Below are 25,210 nucleotides of genomic sequence, written 5' to 3'. Positions count from 1 at the left end.
AAACTTAATGTTGTAGTTGGATTACCTCTTTTAGGCTGTTGAGAGAGTAACAAACACGATTGCTGCGCTTCCCTTACCTGTACGTACTAACTGTGTGTCTGTACCGTGTTTCTCGTTCAGCCTTGCCAAACTGAAGCCTGAGAAGAGATGAACAACAAACCAGATTCAAAAATGGCTTGAGAAGCACATGTTGCACAGTTGTTTAAAAAAAAAACAATAAATTTACTTTTAATGAATTCTTAGTGGCTGTTGACGAATTTTGTTTACGACATCAGCAGTTTTGATGGTTTTAGTAATTCCATATTAATCAATTTGGAACTTTTTGATCTTGATTTCAAGCTTGGGGGTTTAAATTACTGCTTGAAAAGGCAGAGAAGTGGTTTTTTCTATCTTTTTTATTAGCCCCTTTTCAGAGTGGAAAACCATGGTCCTAGCTGCTGGCGTATTCAGAAATCATCAGCACATACCAATTGGATGTTGGAATCCATGCTTTCAAGATGATGTAATGTACCAATTTGGTTTCGTTGTGTAGCTCAGTGGCTAGGGACACAGGCAGATGTCCATTTGGATAGTCACCCATCAGTTGATGACTAGGTAGGACAGTTTGAGAAGTTTGAAAGTAACTTGGGCAAAGAAAAGTGCCTTCATGGGTTACAGAATTTAGACAGAAAATGAGGGGATCAGGAAATAAATATCTTGCTCAGGGATGGCTTAATCAGCAATTTCTTCCAGTGGGAAAAAATAGAGAGAATCCTGAGGTTTGCTGAGACCACAGAGAGTGAGGGCACACACTCTTTTATAAAATGTTTCTGGAAAGAGTCTGTCTGGCTAGGTGTTCCAGTCACAGATCCCAGTGCTGGTCCAGGTGGGTCTCAGGGTCCTTCCTTTAGAATGAAGCTTTCTTCTTGGAAGAAGACTTGTTTCTCATGGCCCCAGGATTTCCTACAAAGATTGTATTTAGTAGCTCTACTTTCCGAAAATTCTAGGGTTGCTTTGTACTTAAAAATGAATGTGATCATGAAAACAAAAATTGTTTATTGAAAGGGTGTTGTGGAACTGGGTCACGGGCTGTGAGGAGGGTTTCACTCTGCTGACACAGTAGCAGCATGCTGTCCCACTCACACCCCCAACTCCACCAAGCAGAAGCCCTCACCTATATTGTAGGAAGGAAAGACACGGAACAGGGTTTATTTGTTCATGTCAGAAGTATCAGGGCTTGCAGTTTTTTATGACCCAGGCCTTGTGGATTAAAATGACCAGTTTCACGTTGGTAAAATTACGTGGCATACAGTGCAGCCTGCTGGGATTCAGGGAATGCAGTTAAACTAAGTATGTACAAACCACCCCATCCAAATGATACAGGAGCAGTACTGTCTCATGGAAGACAGAGAACTTGAAAAGAGCAATGTTATATAATTGTATTTGTTTTCCTGTTTGTCATCTGGACAGAGTAAACATATTGTTCTGTAAGTACACATATTGGGAGATTTCCTTGGAATAAGTTCCAAATTTGTAAATCCCAAGGACTTAACTGGATGCTTCTTTTAATTTGAATGGAGACAGAGGTTCCTGTTTTTAACACAAGAAAGTGGGTGTCAGCCTTACCTGTTAGCAAAGACAAGTCTAGGGTAGCTGATGTCATATTCTTTGAGTATTCTTCTTTTCCTTGTTAGCAGTTTTAAGTAGAGAGCCTTTGACATCTACAGCCCTGAAGCTGACTACAGAGGAAGCCAGAGGAGGCTTGGAGCATGACAGCTAGGCCTTTCCAAGACCTTCCTGACGGTTTTAACATTTCATTTCCACAGACCTACAGCGTGACTGTAGAATGCAAGCATCAAGGATGACACTTACTTTATAGTCCCTGTAAAGCAGACCTTTTTGTAAAAGAAATTTTTGACAGTTCTGAGATGCTAAGTCAATTTCAATTCCAGACTGGGTGGGAAATGGAATCTGTTTTCTGCAAGTGATGTGAAAATTGAAGGCTAGTGACTATTCACTTTCTAATAACACAGGGTAAATAAATACTATCAGACCATTGAAAAATATGCTAGAAGACAGGCTCAGCTAATGATGTTTACCACAACATACATTGGAAATACTACATCTCATGTTTTATTTGTTACCATTAGAGTCTCTATATATTTTACATTAAAAATAATGGATCAAGTACATGTTATTTCTAAATGTATTTTTATGAAGCCACAAATTATTACATGGAGGTGATTGTTTGATTCTTACAGTCTTCACTGGGGAAGTGACCGCTTTCATAATTGAATGTGGTATCGTTTTGTGTTTTTTTTTTACCTATGTTTAATAATAGCCAATTTAGAAATGGGAGACTAAAATTGGGTTAAATTTCATATCATAGTGAAATAATGATGTCTCCTATTAACCTTTCTACTTAACATTTTGTCTTAGAGTGGATGAGGCAGTCATGCTTTACACCAGTGATTTTCAAATTTTTTCATCTCACGGAACACATAAACTACCAAAATTCTGCGGCACACCAAACCATACATTTTTTTACTGATCTAACAAATAGATAGATATAATGTTGATTCATTCACACCAGACTGCTGTTGCTGTGTGGCTGTTGTCATTTTTTTATTTGACAACCTAAGAGAAAAGAGGTCAGTGCTCCTGACTAAATAGTGAAGTATTGCATGTTTTTAAAATTTTTTTGGTATACCTGTTGAAAATGGCTGCTTTATGCTAAGGCCAAGCCCCCAAAGCTGTTCTGATCCTTTCTTGCCTATCCCAGAACCTTTGCCTCTCCACAGGTGGTTCTTCTCTCTCCCATATCATCAGTGACACCCTTCTCTACTGGGCCATTTTCCCTTTGTCCTATACTAGGCTATTATTTCTTCTATCTCAGAGAAAAGCCTGTCTCTGCCTCCCTGCCCTTTCAACTGCTACCTCGTTTTCTCTTCCGCTCTTCAGAGCAAACCTTCCAATACACTAGTACCTGTTGTCTTCATTTCCTGTTCTCTCTTCAACTCCCTTCAGTGAAGCCTTCATCCTCCTCGGCTCCACGAAACCTGCTCTCACCCATGTCACCCATGACCTGTTCATGGGTGAGTCTCCCCTGTGCATTCTCACTCTGCCCCTGGGACTGCAAAGGCACTTGGTCTGTCTTGTTTTCCTTTGAGATAGCCCTTGCCGTGTCCCCTCCTTCCATTCTGCCTGCTGTTTCCATGTCTCCTTGCCCAGTTCTGCATCACGCTCTGTTCTCCTGATGTTGGAGTGCCCAGCACTCAGTCCTTAATCTCATTCTCTTTTTCTCATTTCAGTAAAACAGAATTTTTATATTCTTAGGAAACAGCCTCGGGGCTCTCAATACAGCCTATGTGCAGATGGCTCCCAGCTTCCCATCTCCCACTTGGGTGTCCATTGTGAACTCTGGATTTGGAGGCCCAGCCATCTTCTAGACATATTCACTCAGATGTCGAGCAGGCTCTGGAACATAACATGCCCCAGTCAGTTCTGGATGGTTTGCCCAGAACGTCTGCTCTCAGGCTTCCTCTTCTCGGATAATGGCGGCTATGGTTTTAGTTGGTCAGGTCCAAAACCTTGGAGTAATCCTTGCCTCCTGTTTTTTCCTTATACCTCACATTTAACTTATTAATGTTCAGAAGCCAAAGCCTGTGGGATGTGATTTCAACACATATCTCTAATGCTAACACTTCCACTGTCCTCGCTGCTGCCCCCATGGTCCCGTGACAAAGGCCTTGTCCTCCCCCTCCCTGCTTCCACACAGCCCCTTAGCACAGCAGCTGCAAGTCACATCACTTCCCTCCTCCCTTCATTCAGAATAAGAGTCTCCTGTTGGACCCTACAGGACTTGCCCCAACCTCTCTGACCTCATCCCTTTGGCGCTTCTTTTGTTGACTTCAGCTACACTGGCCTCGTCTTCCCCAAATCTGTCAAGTCCACTACTGCCTTTGTCCTTGCTCACCCCTCTACCTAGAATCATCTTTTCTCAACCACAGGGTCTCCCTTGTGCCTTTAACATCTTTACTCAAATGTCACCCTTTTAGGGGGTCAATCCAAGATTGCAGACTTTGCTCCCTCCCACTTAGCAGATTCTTCCTGCTCCACTTTTTGGCATTATTTTCTTCATCACTCATCACCACCAGATATACCCTATATCCCACAGGCTTGGGGTAATAAGTCAAGAGTGGCAAGGCTTGTTAGCCCTTTTTCCCTTGTTATGCTCCTAGCAGTCTGCCTGGTGCATAATCAGTGCCCAGTAATATAACAGATGCCATCATCTGTATGCCTTCAGCGCACCCCCGACTTCCAGCGGCCAGTTTCAGCTTGGTGCCCGTGGCCTCTCTGGAGCCTTGGAAGGAAGCTCTGCTTCTCTGCTCAGGCTGGCCAGGAGTACCCAGAATAGCACCTTTTTAGAGCAGCCCTCAACCAGTGACCCAAGAAAGCCGATGTAAAAGCACTCCAGTCCCTGTGGACTTTAAGAACGTAACACTAAGGCATGAATCGGTACCCTGAGCCCTGAAAGTATGGTCCTTAGACCAGGGATATGGCAGGACCTGGAACCTGTTAGAGATGAGGAGTTGCAGGCTCTGCTCCAGACCTACTGAAGTGCAAATCTGCAATGTAACAATCCAGGCTGAGAGGCCCTGTGGTACCTGCTACCCACTCAACGGCTAGCCTGTGGGTGAGCTTTCCAGGCCCACAGTGGTAATAGGCTGAGGACACTTCTGGGCTGTGTTCCTCCCCTTTGTCACATGTGCCTTTCCATTAAACCACTGCTCTGAATCCCTGTCTCAGGATTGCCTTCTAGCAAAGTCCACACTAAGATAAGTACTTGTGGAGCAAATGAATAAATAAGTAAAATTTCTAGAGTCAAGAGTGTTGTGTATGTGACCAGTTTCTACAAGTTGTCACACCAGGGCAACTCATGTGGGTGTTCTCATCTTTGAAAGACCAAGTCACTTCCAGACCCCCCTGTGACTGAGGAGGCAGATAGTTCCTGGAGAGCAGGCCTGGTCACACATCTTAGATTTATAGCATGTTCTTTGGCTTGTTATTAAAGTTACTATTTTCTTGGTTGTTATTAGCTGTAAATGACTTAATTATTTTTCTATTACAGCAGATTTGCAAAAAAATATGATTTCCCAACTATATTCATTTTGGCTAGTTCCTAACCTTCAGGCTGGGAACTGTATAGTTTAGGTCAAGCCAGAAATGCGTGTTTAAATGGCCCTGTTTATGTCTTTGTAAGCCTCAAAATGTCAGCTTCCATGAGATGGTGTAAGATTCTTCCCCTTAGAGAAGTCAGAACCTTGACTTTACTCTTCACAAGCTTTCAGAGCAGCTGAGGCCTGGGATAGGAGCTGGCCCAACCCCTGGTTCTCCCAAGGCCATGCCCTGGCATTTGCAAACTGCCTCACCCCTGGGCGGTACTCTGAGGTCTCATTCTTGTCAGCAGCCCTGGGGGACACTGCTGAGCACCTGGGGCCTGGCCTCTCCCTGAAGCTGAAAATCCTCCTGATTCTTAGGTGTGGCTTCCCTGGGAGCAGGGGCAACTTCTCCTCCTTAGTTTCTCCTTCTATAACATCTATAATATTTTGTTATGACATGCATTTCTTCCTTAGGAAGAAATTACATTATTTCTCTCTCCTCTTTGGTTATTTAACAGTTCCAGTTCTTTAAAAAAGAAAATGAAGGAATAATTTTACATTCTTTGTCCACTCAAAGAAACAGACTTTGAAATGAACTAAACTGACACAAATTTTACTGCAGAATATCCCTACTTTCTGTACTAAGGTGTGTTTATTTCTGCTCCTCCAGGTGACCTATAACGTTTCCCATTATCACTCCAGTTCCCATTTCTGGTTGTGGTGGGTAATCACTGGTCATTATGTCTTCTCTCATGCAGTGACTTCCACCAATACTATATGGCTAGTGGCTAGCGTTCGCTGAGTATTAGCATGCTGGGCAGTCTGCTGAAACTATTATTCTTGATTACCCACTTAATCTATGTAATAGATATATATATAATCTCAACATATATAATATATACAATGTATATTATATACGTAATCTGTGATCTATGTAATAACCCCAATTTAGGTGCCCTTTTAGCTCCATTTTATGGATGAAGAAACTAGATACAGAGGTTTAAGAGAGATCAACTAATAACCAGGCTCCTGCAGCAGCCACCTGGTGGAGCCACACTAAGCCCACTTCTGGGTTCAGAATAAGGATCCGCTCCTAAGATGTGTGCCTACCCCTCTGCTGAAACAGCTGAGCCTTCCTGGCCTCTCCTACTGCTGTTCTTCTGCATGCACACCTGAGTGGGAGCCAAGGAGGCTGTGAAGCTAAGCTCACGAGGAAGCATTGCTCTGTGTGCTATGAAAAATACAGATCCCTGTTGTTAGCTCGGAAATGTAGAAGTTAGTGTCTTTTGAACCTGACTTTTCATTTTCCTTCCCTGTTTGATTTCTGTAGCTTTCTGTGTCTGGGCTCCTTTTTTTTTTTTTTCTTTTTCCCCCCTGCCAAAATGATTCTTAAGGACTCAGGAATTTCATTGGTAATTTAAAAACTACCAAGTGCCACATGTCCTCCTCAAAACAACTGACTCTAAAACTACCTCTACCGTATCAGGAATGCTGTGGAGATGAAAACAGAAAAGTCTAGCTTCCCTCCTGCCCTTTTCTCAGATGGCTAATGAGTCCTGACTGCTTCTGTTTTGACAGCTCACTTCCCTTCCCTTCTACACACCTTCTTATACCTTAGGTCTGCTCCATCCACTACTGCTGTTTCTTTTATTTTTCCTATGAAAATAATTGTGAGGCCACTCTTCCTCAGGATGTGTTCAAAGACTGTGCTTGTCTACTAACTGCCTGAAGATTCCTGGGTCTGCTCTCCCTTTAACCCTGTCAGTGCTGCCCAGGTCAGCAGGCCGGCCAATCTGTGGGTGCCTCTGAGGCCAGGCCACCTTGAGCCCCTGCCCCGCGGAGCCTGCTGGGTCAGTTGGAGTTGCTCCCCCCGCCCCTCTGCTCATGTATCTGTCTGGGACCTCAAACCTGGCTGGGGTGAAATTTCCACTGCTGCTTGTAGTGAAATAGCTTATCTAATTTCTGTTTTTATAATTGGTTTTAGTCATGAGGAAAATATCTTGAGGTAGTTTACTTTTGAATTGCTAGAATTTCAGGTTTCTTTCCTCTTTAGTTTTATCTCCTTTTAGAATATGGTGCTAAAAACATTTTTTAATTGAGAAAATTGTATCATCTACTTACATTATCTCAGTGTGGGTTGATTCTGAAACAGTTGTAAGGCAGCAAACATTAGGCTAGCTGGTGATAGGGGCTGTCACAGGAAGGAGGTTTCCCTTGGGTGTTCTTCCTGGAGCACAGCAACAGCCACTTCCTGGTGTCACTCAGGGTGCTGTGGGGAAGCAGGCTAACCATCCACACAGGGCACTCTCTGCTGCACACCGAGTTGTCCTAGACACACTGGGGTAATGGCAATTGCCCTGAAATAACCTCAGTTTGCTCTGTCCAACATTCAGGTAAGTATAAATGACCAGTAATCCTCCTGATGGGCCGTCATACTTCATGATAATTATCCTTTAAAGATGAACTCTGCCAGCTCCTGTACCGGTTGGTGGGTGAGAGCTGAAGATCAGGAGCCAAGGAAGTCTACGTACAGCTTGTGAAGTGTAGCCTCTTCTGCATTCCCCACCCCAAAGCTGGTAGGAAAGGCCAGCAACTTGTTGTGGGTGGGGTTGGGCTTCTGGCCTTAGTTACCTCTCAGGGAACAACTTCACTCCCTTCCATCTCTCTGTCCACTGTAGTGTTATGTGACTCAGAGACACTCATAGTAGGTGTGTGTATCCGTGTGCCTTACACAAAGAGGCACCTGCACGATCAAGTAAGTTGAGGATTTTACTACTCACCTGGCAAGAATTATTTCTAACTATGACCAGGTGGACTTTTTCAAGTCTGGTTTTGGAACATACATGATTTCTGAGTAATGGTAAGGTAGAACCATTAATTCGCACCTTCTACAAATATTTACTGGGGGCCTGCTATGTACTAGGCCGCATGCTGGGAGAGAGGACTTCAGTGGTGGGTGTAACATAGTAAGCAGGAGCTGAGAAAGGGGCTGTGTGAGGAAGAGCAAGTGGACTTTGCCCAGACTCAGAGAGTGAGCCTTCCTCCAGAAGCTGATGTGGAAACTGAGACCTAAAAGCTGTTGAGTTCTGTATCTGAAGAAGGCTCTAGGGAAAGGAGAGTTTTGCATCAGTGGGATTCCGACTCTTGACATGATCCTCCTTGCAACCCCAGGTGGACACATGTACACAAGTCACTGAAACATTGCATGAGGTAGGGCCTGCCCTTCCTCTCCTTGTCACACTCTGATGGATGTTGCTGAGAGACAGCAGGTTAAGGACCTGGGCTCTGAAGATAGATTGTCCATGTCCAAATCTCAACCACACACTCATCAGCCTGGTCTTTGGGCAAGTTAACAAAAATCCTAGTGTTTTACTTTTCTCACTTGTAAAGTGTGAATAGCAATGGTACCTGCTTCACAGGGTGTTTTGAAGCTATAGTGAGTTAATAATGTACAAAGCACTGAGAACCCCTCCTAGTACAAACAATGCATGACATACATGTTAGTTACTATTATTATTCTGTAGTTCATTTAAAAAATAGTAGATGTAAAAATCAATTTTATACTTTAATGGGCTAAAAAACACAAGTTGAAAAATACTGTTTAGAAGTAATTTCGGGGTGTCCAGCCCATGGGCTGCATGTGGCCCAGGATGACTATGAATGCAGCCCAACACAAAATCATAAATCTACTTAAAACCTTGTTTTTGCTCATTAGTTTTCATTAGTGTTTGTGTATTTAAATTTGTGACCCAAGATAGCTCTTCTTCCAGTATGGCCCAGAGATGCCAAAAGTTTGAACGCCCCTGGTAGATTGTAGAAATCCTCTAGGTTTGCAAAGGGTAGAAGGGAGGAGCCTGGACTTGCTTGAAAGGCATTGTGGCCTAATCTTAGGGACAGGTGGAAGTCATTCAAGAGAATGGCTTGGTAACATTTACATTTTCTAGAAAATTTAAAGATTTCTGCAACAACAGCATATAGAATGAACTAGAGAGCTGAATGAGAGTGAAGGCCAGAAACTCAGGGAAGTAGCTGCTGTGAAAATCACAGCCAGCAGTGGTGGCGGCTGTGGGTGCAGAGAGACTGCTTGTGTTTCTCAAGAGGAATCTGGGGAAGTTGGTTAATTGGTCAGATAAAAAAACAAACAAACCCTAGAGAGAGGGAGCAGTAAGAAGTAATTCCCACGATTTTGGCCTCATCGGTGGGGTAGATAGTCACACAGAGGGTAGAAGACACAGGAGGAGGGTCATATTTGAGGAAATGTGGTTATGTTGAATCTTGTACTGGTCTGCCATCTACCCAAGGGCAGGTGACTGGTGGGCAGAGGGGCTGGTTCAAAAACCTTGTATTTGACACCGTGGCAGTATTAGCGGAGGGGACTTACGGGAAGTGTGTGTAGGGAAGAGGAGCAGGCCAAGGCCTGAGTTCTGAGGATTCTTCAAATGTCGGGGGCAGCTCAGGGTGGGGAGGGTACTGTTGATTATCGAGAAGAAGCCTCTGTAGAGAGAGGAGGAAAACCACAGGAGTATGGTCTTTAAAGCCAAGGCTAGAGTTTTTTAATTATATAGAAGAGTATGGTCAATAGTGTCCTGCTGAGAGGTCAAAAGGCACTCACAGTCTCAGCTGCATGGGAAGGTCAACGGACCAATTTTGAATGGTTACCCCTTGTTTCGTGATGTACTTCAGTGTTTCTGTGTGATGCCAGTACCGACGATCTCTGATGCTGATGCTGATGCTTGGCCCAAGTTGAGGACATCATATATTAATTCTTATCTGAAGAAGCAAAATTCTTTCCCCCCCAACACTCCCTACACAAACACAGAAACCTGTGTCAGATTTCTGTATTTTCAAGTAATAGAAATGACATTTAAGTGACATTAATCCCTATTGTAGGTTTTCACGAAGGAGTGTAGAAATTAGGGTATGAGGAATTAATATTTTAAGTAACTTATTACCAAAGTGTCACATGGAGGGAAAGTAAATTCAATGATTAGTTTTACTGGTACAGCACTACTCCTTGTCTGCACCGGTGAGAGCCGGCATCCTCCCTGTTTCTCTTTGTCTGCTCTGGTGACAGGTGTGGCATTGACTGGAGTGGGTATGCATGTTGATGACATCAGCCATGCTGAATTATGATAGGACCTACTTTCTGTTTTTACTTATGTTTCTAAAACAAGAGAGTACTTAGGTCTGCCAACTAGTTTCTTTCATCAAAGTGCCAGGATCAAATTTACCTTTTTTGAAAACCTTTTTTTTTTCCAAACAAAAAATGTTGTGGCATTTAACCATTATAACACATGATCCAGAGTCCTCACTCTATACCTAATTTTCAGATTATGTTTTCCTAGGACCTATTTTTCCAAGGTTCATGGGTGTTTCCATTCCCATGGCTTAAAAAAAAATCAAGTATAAATTGTGATTTGCAGATGTTCTTATTTTGCAAGGCAACACTGTGTATCTTTTATGTTATATCCAAGGGGGTATAAAGTGTTAGGTATGTCCAAGCTATTAATGCTTTACATTGTCTATTAAAATTAGTATATTGGTCATGCCCAAGATTTTAGCTTGCTGGCCCTTTTAGAAAGTCTCCTAGCTTTACTAGCATGCATAATTTTTAAAAATCTTTTTACTTTTACATGCATTTTATTTATTTTTAAATTGAATGTATTGGGGTGACATTGGTTAACAAACTTATATAGGTTTCAGGTACCCAGTTCTACAAACATGTCATGTTTATACATCATTGTGTGATCACCATCCCAAGTCAAATCTGTGTCCACCACCATTTACCCCCCTCTACCCTCCTCCACCTCCCTCTACCCTCACTACCCCAGCAATCACCACATTGTTGTCCATGTCCATGAGTTTATTTTTCTTCTTTTTTGTTCAATCCCTATACTGTCCCCATGCTCTACCCCCACCCACTCGGCTCTCCCTTCCTGAGAGCTATCAGCCTGTTCTCTGTCTGTAAGTTTGTCACTGTTTTGCTTGTTCATTTATTTTGTTCGTTAGATTACACATATAAGTGAGATCATATGGTACTTGTTTTTCTATGACTGGCTTATTTCACTTAGCATTGATACTCTCTAGGTCTACCCATGCTGTAGCAAAGAGTAAGATTTCCTTCTTTTTTTTATGACTAAGGAGTATTCCATTGTGTGAATGCACCACAGCTTTTTTATCCATTCATCTACTGATGGGCACTTGGGCTGCTTCCATGTCTTGGCTATTGTAAGTAACACTGCTATAAATGTGGGGGTGCTGCATATATTCTTTCAGATAGTGTTTTGGGTTTCTTTGGAAATATTCCCAGAAGTGGAATCACTGGGTCATAAGGCAGATACATTTTTAATTTTTTGTGGTATCTCTATACTGCTTTCCACAGTGGCTACACCAGTCTGCAGTCCCACTAACAGTGCAAAAAGGTTCTCCCACACCAGCACTTATTTGCTGATTTATTGATGATAGCCATTCTGACAGGTGTGAGGTGGTATCTTATTGTGATTTTAATTTGCTTTTCTCTGATGATTAGTGATGTTGAGCATCTTTTCGTATGTCTGTTGGCCCTCTGTATGTCCTCTTTGGAGAAGTGTTTATTCAGGCCCTTTGCCAATTTTTCAGTTGGATCCTTTGAGTTTTTTAAGTTTCTGATAAATTCGAGTACAGGAAATTTGTTATTAGATTTAGCATTGGCAAATATGTTCTAGCATAGAGTAAATTATCTTTTAATTTGGTTGATAGTTTCCTTTGCTGTGCAAAATCTTTTTAGTTTGATGTAGTCCCATTTGTTTATTCTTTCATTTCTCTTGCCCAAGGATATACATCAAAAAGACTGCTAAGAGCAATGTCTGAGATTTTCACTGTCTATGTTTTCTTCTGAAATTTTTATGGTTGCAAGTCTTTAACATTTAAATCTTAAATTCATTTTGAGTTTATTCTTGTGTGTAGTTTAAGAGGGTGGCCTAATTTCATGTTTTGAGTGTATCTGTCCAGTTTTCCCAACACCATGTATTGATTAGACTATCTTTACCCCATTGTATGTTTTTGCCTCCTTTTTCAAATATTAATTGACTATAAAGGTGTGGGTTTATTTCTGGGCTCTCCATTCTGTTCATTGATTGATATGTCTGTTTTTATGCCAGTACCATGTTGTTTTGATTACTATGATCTTGTACCATAGTTTGATATCAGCTATCATGATTCCTCCAACTTTGTTCTTCTGTTTCAAGATTAGTGTGGCTATTTAGGTTCTTTTGTGGTTCCATATAAATTTTTTGAATATCTGTTCTAGTTCTGTGAAATATGCCATTGGTATCTTGATAGGAAATGTGTTGAATTTATAGATTGCTTTGGGTAGTACGGACATCTTAATGATACTGATTCTTCCTGCCCACGAACACGGTTTGTGCTTCTACTTATTTGCATCTTTCTCAATTTCTTATAATCTTCCGAGTACAGGTCTTTTATGTTCTTGATTAAATTTATTCTTAGGTATTTTAGTCTTTTTGAAGCAAATGTGAATGGGATTGTTTTCTTAGTTTCTCTTTCTGACAATTCGTGATTGGTGTATAAAAGCGCAACTGTTGTCTGGATATTTATTTTTGTGTCCTGCTACTTTACTGAATTTATCAGTTCTAGTAGTTTTGGGGGGGAATCTTTAGGGTTTTCTAAATACAGTATTATGTCATCTGCAAATAATGGCAGTTTTAATACTCTCTCCTCTCCAATTTGGATGCCTTTGATTTCTTCTTCTTGTCTGATCACTGTGGCTAGGACTTCCAGTACTATGTTGAATAAAAGTGGTGAAAGCGGGCTTCCCTGTCTTGTTCCTGATCTTAGGAGGATCACTTGTTGTTTTCGTTCATTGATTGTAATATTAGCTGTGAGTTTGTCATATATGGCCGTGATTATATTGGGGTATATTCCCTCTATTGACACTTTTCTGAGATTTTTTATCATAAATGGGTGCTGGTTTTTATCAGATGCCTTTTCAGTGTCTGTGATATGAATATGATCACATGGTTTTTATCCTTCCTTTTGTTTATGTGGTGTATTGCATTTATTGATTTGTGGATGTTGTACCAACATTGCATCCTTGGAATAAATCACATTTTGTCATGGTGTATGATCTTTGTTCATGTATTTCTGTATGCACTTTGGTAATATTTTGAGGATTTTAGCATTATGTTCATCAGGGATATTGGCCTATAATTTTCTTCTTTTGTAGTGTTTTTAATCTGGTTTTCGAATTAAGGTAATGCTTACCTTGTAAAATGAGCTTGGGAGTCTTTCTTCCTCTTTGAATTATTTGGAATAGTCTGAGAAGGACAGATGTTTGTTTTTCTTTGAACGTTTGGTAAAATTCACCTGTGAAGTCACCCATTCCAGGACTTTTGTTTGTTGGGAGTTTTTTGATTACTGCTTCAATTTCACTAGGTCTAGTCTGTCTATTCAGATTCTCTGATTCTTCCTGATTCATTTTGGAAGGTTGCACACTTCTAGGAATTTATCCATTTCATCCAGGTTGTCCATTTTGTTTGTAATATAGTTGTTTTTTGTTTGGCATATAGTTGTTTGTAATATTTTCTTACAATCATTTGGATCTATTTGATGTCAGTTGTTACTTCTGTTTCATTCTTGGTTTATTTGGGTCCTCTTTCTTTGTACTTGATGAGTCCACTTAAAGGTTTGTCAGTCTTGTTTATCTCTTCAAAGAACTAAGTTTTATTGATTTTTGTTTTGTATTGTTATTTTAGACTTGTTTTGTTTATTTCTGCTCTGATATTTATTATTTCATTCCTTCTACTCACTTTACTTATTGCTTTTTTTTTCAAGTTTCTTTAAGTGTAAAGTTAGATTGTTTATTTGAGATTTTTCTTATTTCTTGAGATTGGCCTCTAATTCTATGCCTTTCCCTCTTAGGACTGCTTTTGCTGTGTCCCATAGATTTTGGGTTGTTGTGGTCTCATTTTCATGTGTTTCAAGGTATTTTTTAATTTCTTTTTTTTTAAAGATTTTATTTTATTTATTTTTTAGAGAGGGAAGTGAGGGAGAGGGAGAGAGAGAGAGAGAGAGAGAGAGAGAGAGAGAAACATCAATGTGCAGTTGCTGGGGTCTGTGGCCTGCAGCCCAGGCATGTGGCCTGACTGGGAATCAAACCTGTGACACTTTGGTTTGCAGCCTGCACTCAATCCACTGAGCTACGCCAGCCAGGGCTTAATTTCTTTATTGATACCATTGATCACTCATTTATTGTTTAGAACATATTATTTAGCTTCCCTGTGTTTATGTATTTTATAGTTTTTTTCTTGTGATTGTTTACTAGTGTTTATACCATCATGGCCAGAAAAGATACTTAATATGATTGTAGTTTTCTTAAATTTATTAAGACTTGTACATGCATTTTAAATGTGAATGATCCTGTGTATTATCCACTTCATGTCCACTGTTGCATTCAAAAACATTTCCACTCGTTTTTTTTTCTGGGAATATATTTCCCAGGACAATGTAGAATTACATGTATTTTATGCTGGGACACAATTTGGATTTCTTTTATATTTTCAATAATAAAATAGTATTATTTAATAGTAATATTGTGTGGTCCTAGTCAGATACTGTCATAGTCTTTAAATTACTAAGATTTTAGATCTACCATGTCAATTTCAATAAACAAATACAGAAATAAAATATGTATGTTTTTGTGGAACTCTTTTTTAAAGGTTCCATATTTAAATATGGTTGTTTTATTCATATGGGTTTTATTATCTTTACTGTGAAAGTTCAGTGCATGTACTCTTAGAGTAAAACCCCTGTCTATTTAGTTTGGCTAAACTCCTTTGAACAGTATTTTTCTTGTGAGGTGGAAGTGATGTGAATTTTTATTCTGTTTTCAGTCTTTTAGATGTGTCCTCTGCTCTTCTGTATGCATGCAGCTGATAGGCAGCCAAAATAAAACAAAGTGTGTGAAGCCATGTCTACTCCCCAACTGGAAGAGTCCCCAAATAGCATCAGAAATAGTGGAGAGAAAATTAAAATCATTTCTGACTCATTGAGTGTTGTTTTCTTGTCTTCATACTGGAAGTCTTTGTCAGCTGGAATGGCACCATTGGCCTGAATAGGTGGGGCTTCACGTTGGTGGTTATTTTTAGTTGTCTCAATTAGTTCTGCTCTTATATCCTGGAAGGCTGGCTGTTGGCTGGCTCCAGCTTGCCCCCTATTGCCCCTGTGATTGACTTTGAGGGTGACATCTTGAGGAGAAAGTTAGTTGCTGGAAACTATAGGGCTAAACTGGTGAAGTATTGATGTGTAATGGGATCATGTACAAATACCTCACAAATAATATAGTCTCCTTTTCTCTGTTTGGGAATCCAAATATATGAAAGGAAACACTTATTCTTGCCTTTTTATCTCTGTGATTTAATCTGTGAGAAATTGTTTAGTTGTAACAGAGCCAAGCAACTGTGGTTTCATGACCGTGTTTATTTTCCTCTGATTTAAAAGAAGTCTGGAGACTGGCTTGTATGGTGACCCCAGAGCATCACCCATGTCACTACCTCCTTGTGATCCAGCCATCCGTAATATGTATGCCTTTATTTTTTAAAATTGTGATAAAATACACATGGTATAACATTTACCACCTTAACCCTTTTTAAGTGTACAATTCAGTGGCACTAAGCACATGCACATTGTTGTGCTTTTACCACTGGCCATCTCCAGAACTCTTTCCATTTTGCAAAATAGAAATGCTGTGCCCTATAAACACTAACCCCATACCCTATTTTTACCCCTTTCTACGTTTGTCTCTCTGAATGTAAATGCTCTATGAACTTCATGTAATCATACAGTAATTATCTTTTTTTTGTCACTGGCTTATATCACTTAGCACAATGTCCTCAGAGGTCATCCACGTTGTATTAAGTGTCAGAATTTCCTGTCTTTTTAAGGCCAGATAATGCTTCATTGTATGTATATATGATATTTAGTTTATCTCTTCATCCACTGATGAACACATAGTTTACTTCCACCTGTTGGCTGTTGTGAATAGTGCTGCTGTGAACATGTCTTCACAGGTATTTTTATCTTCACTGTCACTTCATGGTTACAACTCTTACCATCTTGTCAGAAGTCTAAGCAGGAAGGGGAAATGGCAGCTTCTAGTGGAGTCCGTTCGCCTTTTAAGGATAAAAGGATTATCCTTTCCCAGAAGTCCTGTCATCAGTTTTTATGAACTAGAAATTAAGAATAAAAAGGATAATAGTTAATATTTATTCAGTGCCTATATTGCCAATACCCAGTGTATAATTCATTTAATTCTCAAAATAAACTTGTGATGGTGGCTATATTTTATCAAACAGGAATTGAGGCTTAAAGAGTTTGAGTTGTTCTGCAAAGGGAAAGGTTGCTGGTTCGATTCCCAGTAAGAGCACATACTTGGGTTGCAGGTTGGTCCCAGGTCAGGGTGCATACGAGAGGCAACTGATCAATATTTCTCTCTCATATCAATGTTTCTCTGCCTCTTTGTCCCTCCTTCCCCCTCCCTCTAAAAATAAATAAATGAAATATTTTTGTAAAGTGAAATCTTTTTTCAGTGTCCAAGTACATTGAGTTACATGGTTGTACATCATCTTGCTAGTTAGAGACAAAGCTGGAATTTTGACTAAGGAATGTGTCTCTTCCTTCTGTTCTTGTTTTCATAGAAGGCTGAAAAAAAGTAGTTTTATCTCAGCTAGACATATTTCTTCTCCTTACCAAATCAAGGTTCCACTTCTAAGGAACAACAGGAGTGGGATATTGGGTAGGCAACTGGGAGCACCTGCTGTGTAGTGCCTTCTCTAGGGAACTGCCTCTCCAGCTCACTGTTTCTGAAGCCAGGTAGCCTCAGGCTTCTGAAATTGCAGCTGCTTCATAGCACTTTGCTGCTGTCCACAGTCTCTTGTGCTATCCAAGACCAACCACCACTGGCCAGATCATATTGACTTAACTGAAAAGACAGGGAGTAGACCACCAATACTATAAAACATATGCTCTTTCCAACTTAGGGAGCCTAGAGGGGCTATTTGGAAATGGAGGAGGGGATATAGCTATTTTTGATAGAAAATTGTATCGATTTTTTAGAATGAGGATTTCTGCAGTGTACTTCATGTTTAAAAACATAATTATATTTCATCTTCGTGACTTTTTTATGGCTCGCATTTTTATTAGTATTTAAGCGTGCTAGTTGTTACTCATAAAATAACAGATGTCTTTCTGATTTTTTAGTACAAGCTTTTAATCAATGTTCTAATGTTGATTGTACTGACTTTGGTGCCTTTTTAATATACTGGTTCTTATGGCTACATCCCCCAAATATATTCTTGGGTTATAGCAGGCTAGATCTTGTCTTCTAAGACTTAGGTGGCCATCTGCATACAACCTTAACCATCTCAGTAGGGAATTGCTTTTTCAGGGTTTGGGAAATAATAAATGCGCATTTGAGGATGAAGGCCAATGTACCTTCCATTGTCCTTTGAATTCTCTTCTTCTTTGCAAATAAGAATGATATGACCTTTAACTTACTTGTCTCAAACCCTAAACCAATGGGCTCAACCACTATTGTTTTGCCTCACAGGGGACCTTTGGCAATCTGTTGTGACTTATTTGGTTGTCACAAGTGGGGAGGGGTGCTACTCCTCTCTACATACTATGGTGTTCTAGAGAGCCCTCTACTCTCTCCCCACTACACAGAATTATCTGGCCCAAATTTTTTAATGATGCCAAGGTTGAGAAACTCCCCTTTCCCTCTCAGCTACCATGTGGCATATAATTTTGTTGCTCTTCAGATAAGTTGCCTGAATTGTTCAGTGTTTTGTGTCTGAATGTCCTCAGGTCCATCCATCAGCAGCACATCTTCATTATTATTCTGTTGGAGGAACACCACACCATGTGTTTCAGCGGACGCTTAAGAATTAAAATCATATGGACCACCTTCAAGTGTTTACAGTCTACTTGTTATTCCACCATTCAGGATGCTTCCATAGTGACCTTCCTTAAAGTTTATTTTTAATATGATTTCAGTGTAATAAATATGGGTTTTACTTTAATTCATTAACTCTTAACATGTAAAGTAACATGAAGAACCTAAGAGCCATGTAAAGAGGTTGACTTCAATCTGAGACGGAGAACAGTGTTTTGTCATAGAAAGAATTTAGGATTTAGAGTTTGAAGCTCACTCCTCTCAACCCAGCTCCACATCTCTGACATTTAACTAGCCATGAGTTTCCTCATTTCCATGTTCTTCATATTTCATTTTAAGAACTTAATGAAATAATGCATATGGGAGGCTTTTTGAAAATTAAAGTACTGTACATCTGTCAGCTTGTTAAGTTCTTTTTGCATGGGCTTCCTGTCCTTAGATTAGTTATTTCTGCATTAGTTCATAAATAGAAATTCTGCATGCCTTTGATAAAAATAGATATGTATATGGGTTATTTCTATCCTTAGGAATATATACGTATTCCTCAGTGAAGTGAGGTTTCCTAATACACTGTGATTATCTACACTAGCTTGGACCAGACAGTTGCAAACTTTAGCCAAGGAAAAGCAGCCGTTACTGGGGAGACTTGAGAATTTAGAGTGATATTAGTGGTATTGGCTCAGGTTCCAGTACAGCTTATTGAGCAAACACGTCCACTCTTCCAGAACTCCACTTTTTCCCAGCAAGTCAGTGGAGCCTCAGACCACACAGCAGGCAGTGCAGACGTGACAGTTCTTAGGAGAAGGAATGCGTTGGGATGAGAGGAATTCCAGACCAGTGCACCCATCACCAAGTTCTGTATTTGAGCACATGCTGAACTATTTAGTCAAATACAGAAGAATGTGGTGGTTTGCCATTTGTCGAGTTTCATGTCCCCTTCACAGGAGGGGTGTGCTGATTGGAGATGAGACACTAGACAGGTCTTTTTCTAGGTCCTGTGTCACTCAGTCCCTGAAATCATCCCAGAATTTTGGATCCTCATCACCAGCTGCGTTCTAACCTTGGTTGAGTCCTAAGTATTAACACAGAGCTGTGCATCTGGATAGAGTGAAACTGCAGCACAGAGGCACAGAGAATCTTTTCTTGAAAAGAGCAACTGCCGTTATCTGGTGCCACACAGTCATCTTCTCCATGTGTCAGACCTACCAGGACCCGGGCGTGCTGCAGGAACACTGAATTTAACCACACACTTAGTCCCCGCTTCTTACGAAGGCTCAGACAGACAGGGGCTTGGCCTGGACACCAGGGGAGCCTGCAGCCTCTGCAGGACTGTGCTCTCAGCTCTAAGAATTAGAGGCAGCCTCACACTCTTGGCAGTTTGCCCCCAGAGCCCAATATGCAAATCAACTGGAAGATAAACCACTGCAGTCTGCACCTTAATTTACCCTGTAGAGAACATTCTGCCGGAAACTGTCCTGTCATCTACAGACAAAAGTGCTGACTAACACCTTAACTTTACAGATAATGAGATCTTTGGGGAAGTTTTAATCAGTCAGAGTTTCCTGGAGTTTTACAAAAGGTCTATTCCCTCCCTCCCCACACTTCAGTGACTATATTCCACCTGTTTTTGTCACTTCCATTGCTATGGAGACATGTAAGCATAAGACCATGTTTAAGTTATAGCTGCTGAGTAGTTCTTCTGTCAGTAGTTAGAACATTGAATTTGAATCATAATGTGTATTTAATTGAGGGTGAATGTTTCTAACTCAAAAAAGGTACCCATAAGTTATGTACATGTTTATATTACCTCATAAGCATTTACAACCAGGAGGCCAATTTGGTTTTCAGATTGGCAGTCATAACAGAAATTGTCAGAAATCTTCACTACTAAATACCCTTGAATCTTTGTCCCAATAGGAAAGAAGCTGAAGTAAAATATTGTTCTACCTTTTTACTTTTTTCCCTTTCAACTGCCTTTTAAATAGATGTGTTTTTTGACTTAGGCCTCGTTAGCATTTCTCACAGGGACTGCCTTTGGGCCAGGACTGCTTACTAAATTGTTCTGATGCTTTAGGAAAGGAAAAACCATGGTAACCAGATGCAGGGTGTGATTATTTGCCTCTGACCTGGCAGAGTGTTGGGTTTAACAAAAGAAGCTTAATAGAAATGTTCAAATTGACCCTTCTCATTACTTGGACTCCTTAGAGCTCAATCAATCTCTCATTATTATCAGAGTTATTCGAGCAAAGGCAGCAGTGATAGTATTTTTCATAATCATTCCTTGAGCCAAGTGTAATTTGCAATTTGTAGTATTGTGTTATGAAACAATAATGTATTAAAATGAACAGAGCAAGAATTAGGAGTATAGTAGTGAAGGAGGGCCCCAGAGAAGTAGTTGTGTGAAAGGCATCTCGACTTCATTTTAAGTGGACATGGCTGATTTCAATGCCAAATTAAACATTCAAATAATCAGTTATGCATTGTTTTTATTGTGTTTAAATGTGTGTGTATATTTAAATTTTATATATAATATTTATTATAAAGTCAGTGTAGAGGGGGAACAAAAACATAATTTGCATATTTACTTACATTTGCATGTTTAGCCTTCAGGGGTTATTAGTGTGGTTTGATTATTTGTGTGGGTATGCTTTGAAAAAATAAGGTATATCAAGCCTTATAAAAGTCCTGTATGGAGCAGTAATTACTAATCGACCCCTTTCACAAAGAGGGAATGTGTTTGTATAGAAAGTATGTCATATATCTGTGAGCTGGCTGATGCCTGAAAACTTGGAACATCATGATTAAGATATACCGCCCTCATTTTCTGTCATTTTACTTGAATGGCCCTAAGTATAGATTATAAATGTTATTTTTAGAATTATTTAGGCATCTATTTTGTGTTTTGAAGGATGACTGTGTTTGCTTGGGTTTTTAGGGTTTTTTTTTCTTAAGTCGTCATGCCTGGATCCCACAGTTCGTGTGTGTGTGCGTGTGTGTTTTTTTTTTTTTTCTGTTTTTAAGATGTTTGGAGTTTACCATGATTCTTGTAAAGACAAAACTGATAATATGTGGTTTGGTTTAATTATAGCTTAATGTTCCCTTGTTCTGTAGCCTTCTAGGGCTTCCGAAGTGGAGAGTCGCTAGGTGTATCGGTGCACCTGTAGTTAGATGACACAGGCTGCACGAAGGCAAGTGCTACTATAAGGTCGTTGAGTGGGAGTCCGGAGAAGGACATGTTGCTCACTGAGGGTGCGTTGTACATCTGAAGGCTATTTTAGCTTGGCTAAGGAGAAGCTATTTTTTCTTTAGAAAAAGTCGATTCTTTTTCCCTGGATGCCAGGCAACGCAAATTTGTTTATTAAATCTAATCAGACTGGCACTGATGAAGACTGCACACAATCAAATAATGATCCTCAAGTTTGTGAATTTCCTTTTAAAGAGAACCCCTGCTAAACTCCACCTCAACTTAAAGCTGCATCCTGTTTTGCAAAAGTACTAGCAAGTTGTCATGTACCCTTTTCCAAAGCTCCCTCCTCATTATTGTTGATTACCAAGATTTTTTTTTCTTTGCCTAAATAGGAGCTTTCTGCTTTTCACAATCAGCCCGCTCTTCCCTGATTCATTCAGCATTGCCACAATCTACTGCTGAGCAAATTAGCATGCTATCATGGTCTCAGTTTCTTAAAATGTTGCTAAAATATGTAAGATCCTATATAGAAAGGTCATATTATAGATGACTGATTTTCTTCTATTTCTCATTTATAAAATGGAGACCAAGGAACACACACACACACACACACACACACACACACACACACACAAAATAGGGCCAGAAACCATGAGCACATCATTATGAAAGATAAATGCATGTGGTGGATTCTTGCTCTTCTATTCTGTGATTGGGTTGGGCAGTTTGGCATGTTTCTACTATTGCCTGGGAGAATTTGCATATGTCAGAAAGGACAGTTTTGACTTTTGGACTGTCATTGTATTTAAAATATTGACGATGCCTAGGAAGGGGTTTGTGGGCAGTGTTTACTACTCTTTCCAATGGTTAGGGTCAGTTGTATTCAGGTCCCTGAACTTTATAGACTGTTCCAGTTGGAAACAATGTCCCCTGGATCTCATTGCTGCAGGCAGTGCAAGATCTATTTCTTTTATGTCAACAAAGATGTCTTAACCATGGGCTTTCAGTAAAAAGAATAGAGTAGCTGACTGTCTTTGGTTCCTTAAAAGTTTTGAGGTAGCTGGGTATGGTAAAGGACAATCTTGGATCTGAAATCTGCCTTTGTGATTTCTCACTATTCGACCTGTTAAATCACTAAATTCCCTTCTGCTTCCTGAGGTGGCCCCTAAACGGGAGGATGATAACACTCACTATTTGTGGGAATCAGTGAGATCAAGTCCATAATAAGAATTCAGTATGTTCCAGTGAAGTATAATTAGATAATCAAAAGAGCATTCAACAGGTGCTCAATTATATGTCTCAGGATTTACAGAAAGTGAACTTCACAGATCTGGGAATTTCATTTTCTCTAGGAGTATCTAAGTGCAGAGCCACTGAGATATCTTACACTAGCCATGAGGTGACCTGAATGCTATTTTTAGCTTACATTGTGACTTTGGGCACCTCTATGCCTCCTGGGCCTCATTTCCTTATCTGTCAAAGACACTGGCCAAGGTGACTAACCTCTAGACTCTGATTTTCAGAAACGTGCATGTACACCTTTAGTGCACATAGAGATAAGTGCAATAGAACAAGCTACAAAGATACATAGCTAGATTTTTTTTTCTTTACATAAAATTTAGAGTAGGTACCTTTTAGGGATTTAAGACAAAAATGAGTTCATCACTGCATTAGAGATGAAAATGATGGGTTGAGGGGAGTGAAAGCTCACACCAGGAATGTTTGAAAAAGACTGTACTAGAATCAATTGAATAAGATTTTCTAGAGAACCTTGGGTCAGAAACCACTTATGAAAACTGTATGACTCAAAAGATCAAAGGACAATGATGTTAAATGCTCATGATATTGCTTTGATTTGAGTGAACAGTGTGCTGCCAAGGCATGCAAAGGGGTTGGGACTCAGGCAGGACACGGTACAGAGAATGCGACTTTGCTGTACAGGATCTTGAACTCAGCTCACCAGGCGGCTGGTATCTCAAGGATCTTTAGGGCAAACAACAGCATTATCACAGTAGACAGTAGTCAAAGATGAGTTAACGTAATGGCCATACACACACATGTGTGCACCAAAAGCAACTGGAAAGTTCCAGAAAGAGGCAAAAAAAAAAAACATGGGGAAAGGAAATGGTTGAATCATGTGATGTTCAAATATGAGGAAAGAAGGGACACCACTCAGGGCAGTATGCTATGGAGTTCCCTCACTGTGCTGGCCTCTCCACTGTAGGATCTGGGCACTGGGGGAGGATAGATGGCTTCTGGTAGCTGACACTGAATTCTCATTTGTCCCATTCAGTTCCCTTCCTTAGCCAAGCAATATCAATTAACCTACACAGCTGAGGATAAAAAGCAAAACATGTCTGAGATTTTGCTACCTGTTTTCTTCTATGATTTTTATGGTATTGAGCCTAACATTTAAGTCTTTAGTCCATTTTGAATTTATTCTTATATGTGGTATAAGAAGGTGATCTAGCTTCATTTTTCTGTACATATCTGTCCAATTTTCCCAACACCACTTATTGAATAAGCTATCTTTAGCCCATTGTACGTGCTTGTTTCTTCTGTTGAATATTGATTGACTATAAAGGTGTGAGTTTATTTCTGGACCCCCTATTCTGTTCCATTCAGCTATGTGTCTGTTTTTATGCCAGTACCAGGCTGTTTTGATTATGATACCTTATGTGGAATCTAATGAACAAACTGAACCAACAAGCAAAATAGACAACAACTCATGGATAGAGAGCAGGATGACAGTTAAGGTGGGGGAATTGAGCAAAAAGGAAAAGGACTTATGGACATGGACAACAATATGGTGATTTCTGGGGGTAGGTGAGCATAAGGGGACTAAATAATAATGGGAAAATACAATAAAAATATGAGTCTAAAAATTCCAAAGGAAAAAAGTAAGACAAATATTGTACAAAAGCCCTCCTTACACATGAAGAACTTGGTAATACCAGATTAGGTGACATTTCTGTGAGTTTGCATTTTTTTATTGAAGAAAATCTTAATTTTAAATATTAGTCCACAAAATGTATGAGATAATTGGTTCTGGATATACTATTCATCTATTTTTACACATGGCAGCAGGTTTTTAAGATTTTTTTTTACTGTGTTGTGTTTTTAAGTATGATATTTAAAAAAGCCCTTTCATTACAAGACCAGCTATATTTTTTTAATTCAGCATATTTTTTCTAAATACCTCGATTTTGTTAGTAGAAAATGTAGTAAAAGATTTCTATGTCATTTACACTGCAGAAAGAATTAAGTTTACTAAAAACTGAAATGATGGTTTAGCATGAAACTCTTATTCATAGTTCAGTTTTGCTGACAGTTCCTTCTGTATACAAGCACTAGAGTTTTGCCACAGGCCTTTGCTGCTGTGGTGTTTGCTTTAGCTTCCCGTGCGCCCGAGCATGGCTTACACCTCATTCTTCACTGTAATCATATGTGCGGCTGGCCTGGCGGATGGCAGTGATCGCACTTGCGAGGCGTCACAGTTCAACCCCTTTAGCAAATGGCTTTGAGGTTCACTTGACTGAATAAAACATTGCTGTATTTTCTATGAAGAAAGCCATATGGTTAAGATATGCTATAATCAATTTTGTTCTGATGAGACATGGCTCATCTGGAACTTTCTGTGAGTGAATCTTCAGTGGCTTTTTGACATATTTTTCCATGACCCTCCTATTTCCATGTACCAGTCCCATCAACTTTTTCTCAAGCTTTCTGTTTTTCTTTGTCTTCTCTCTTTCTCTCTTTTTTACTCTCGGTCTCATTGTCCTACAATGTAAGCTTCATGAAAGTAGGGATTTTTTTTTAACCCTTACCTGAGGACATGCTTTATTGATGTTAGAGAAAGGAGACAGGATGGGAGAGAGAAACATGGATGTGAGGGAGAAACATCAATTGGTTGCCTCTAGTGTGTGCCCTGAC

General features: G+C 39.9%; 1 protein-coding gene across 16 annotated transcripts in view; it reads left to right on the top strand.

The window, feature by feature from the left end:
• The window catches only part of PARD3 (par-3 family cell polarity regulator), a 686,648-nt gene that overhangs the window by 459,797 nt on the left and 201,641 nt on the right, over window positions 1–25,210 (top strand). For 2 of the 16 annotated variants that reach the window (XM_045820001.1, XM_045820000.1), the window contains exon 21: window positions 121–236. The exons of the other annotated variants lie outside the window; for them this stretch is intronic. In XM_045820001.1, the coding sequence (XP_045675957.1) occupies window positions 121–151 (31 nt within the window). In that variant the 3' untranslated portion in view covers window positions 152–236. Of the gene's footprint in view, window positions 1–120; window positions 237–25,210 lie in introns of those variants that run through there. 16 annotated transcript variants of the gene reach the window in all.

The sequence above is a fragment of the Phyllostomus hastatus genome, unplaced genomic scaffold, assembly GCF_019186645.2.
Source record: "Phyllostomus hastatus isolate PE091 unplaced genomic scaffold, TTU_PhHast_1.1 phas_scaffold_39, whole genome shotgun sequence".
In the NCBI taxonomy this organism is placed as follows: domain Eukaryota; kingdom Metazoa; phylum Chordata; class Mammalia; order Chiroptera; family Phyllostomidae; genus Phyllostomus; species Phyllostomus hastatus.
The sequence above is the reverse complement of the archived record's forward strand: the minus strand, read 5'-3'. Positions and strand labels throughout refer to the sequence as shown.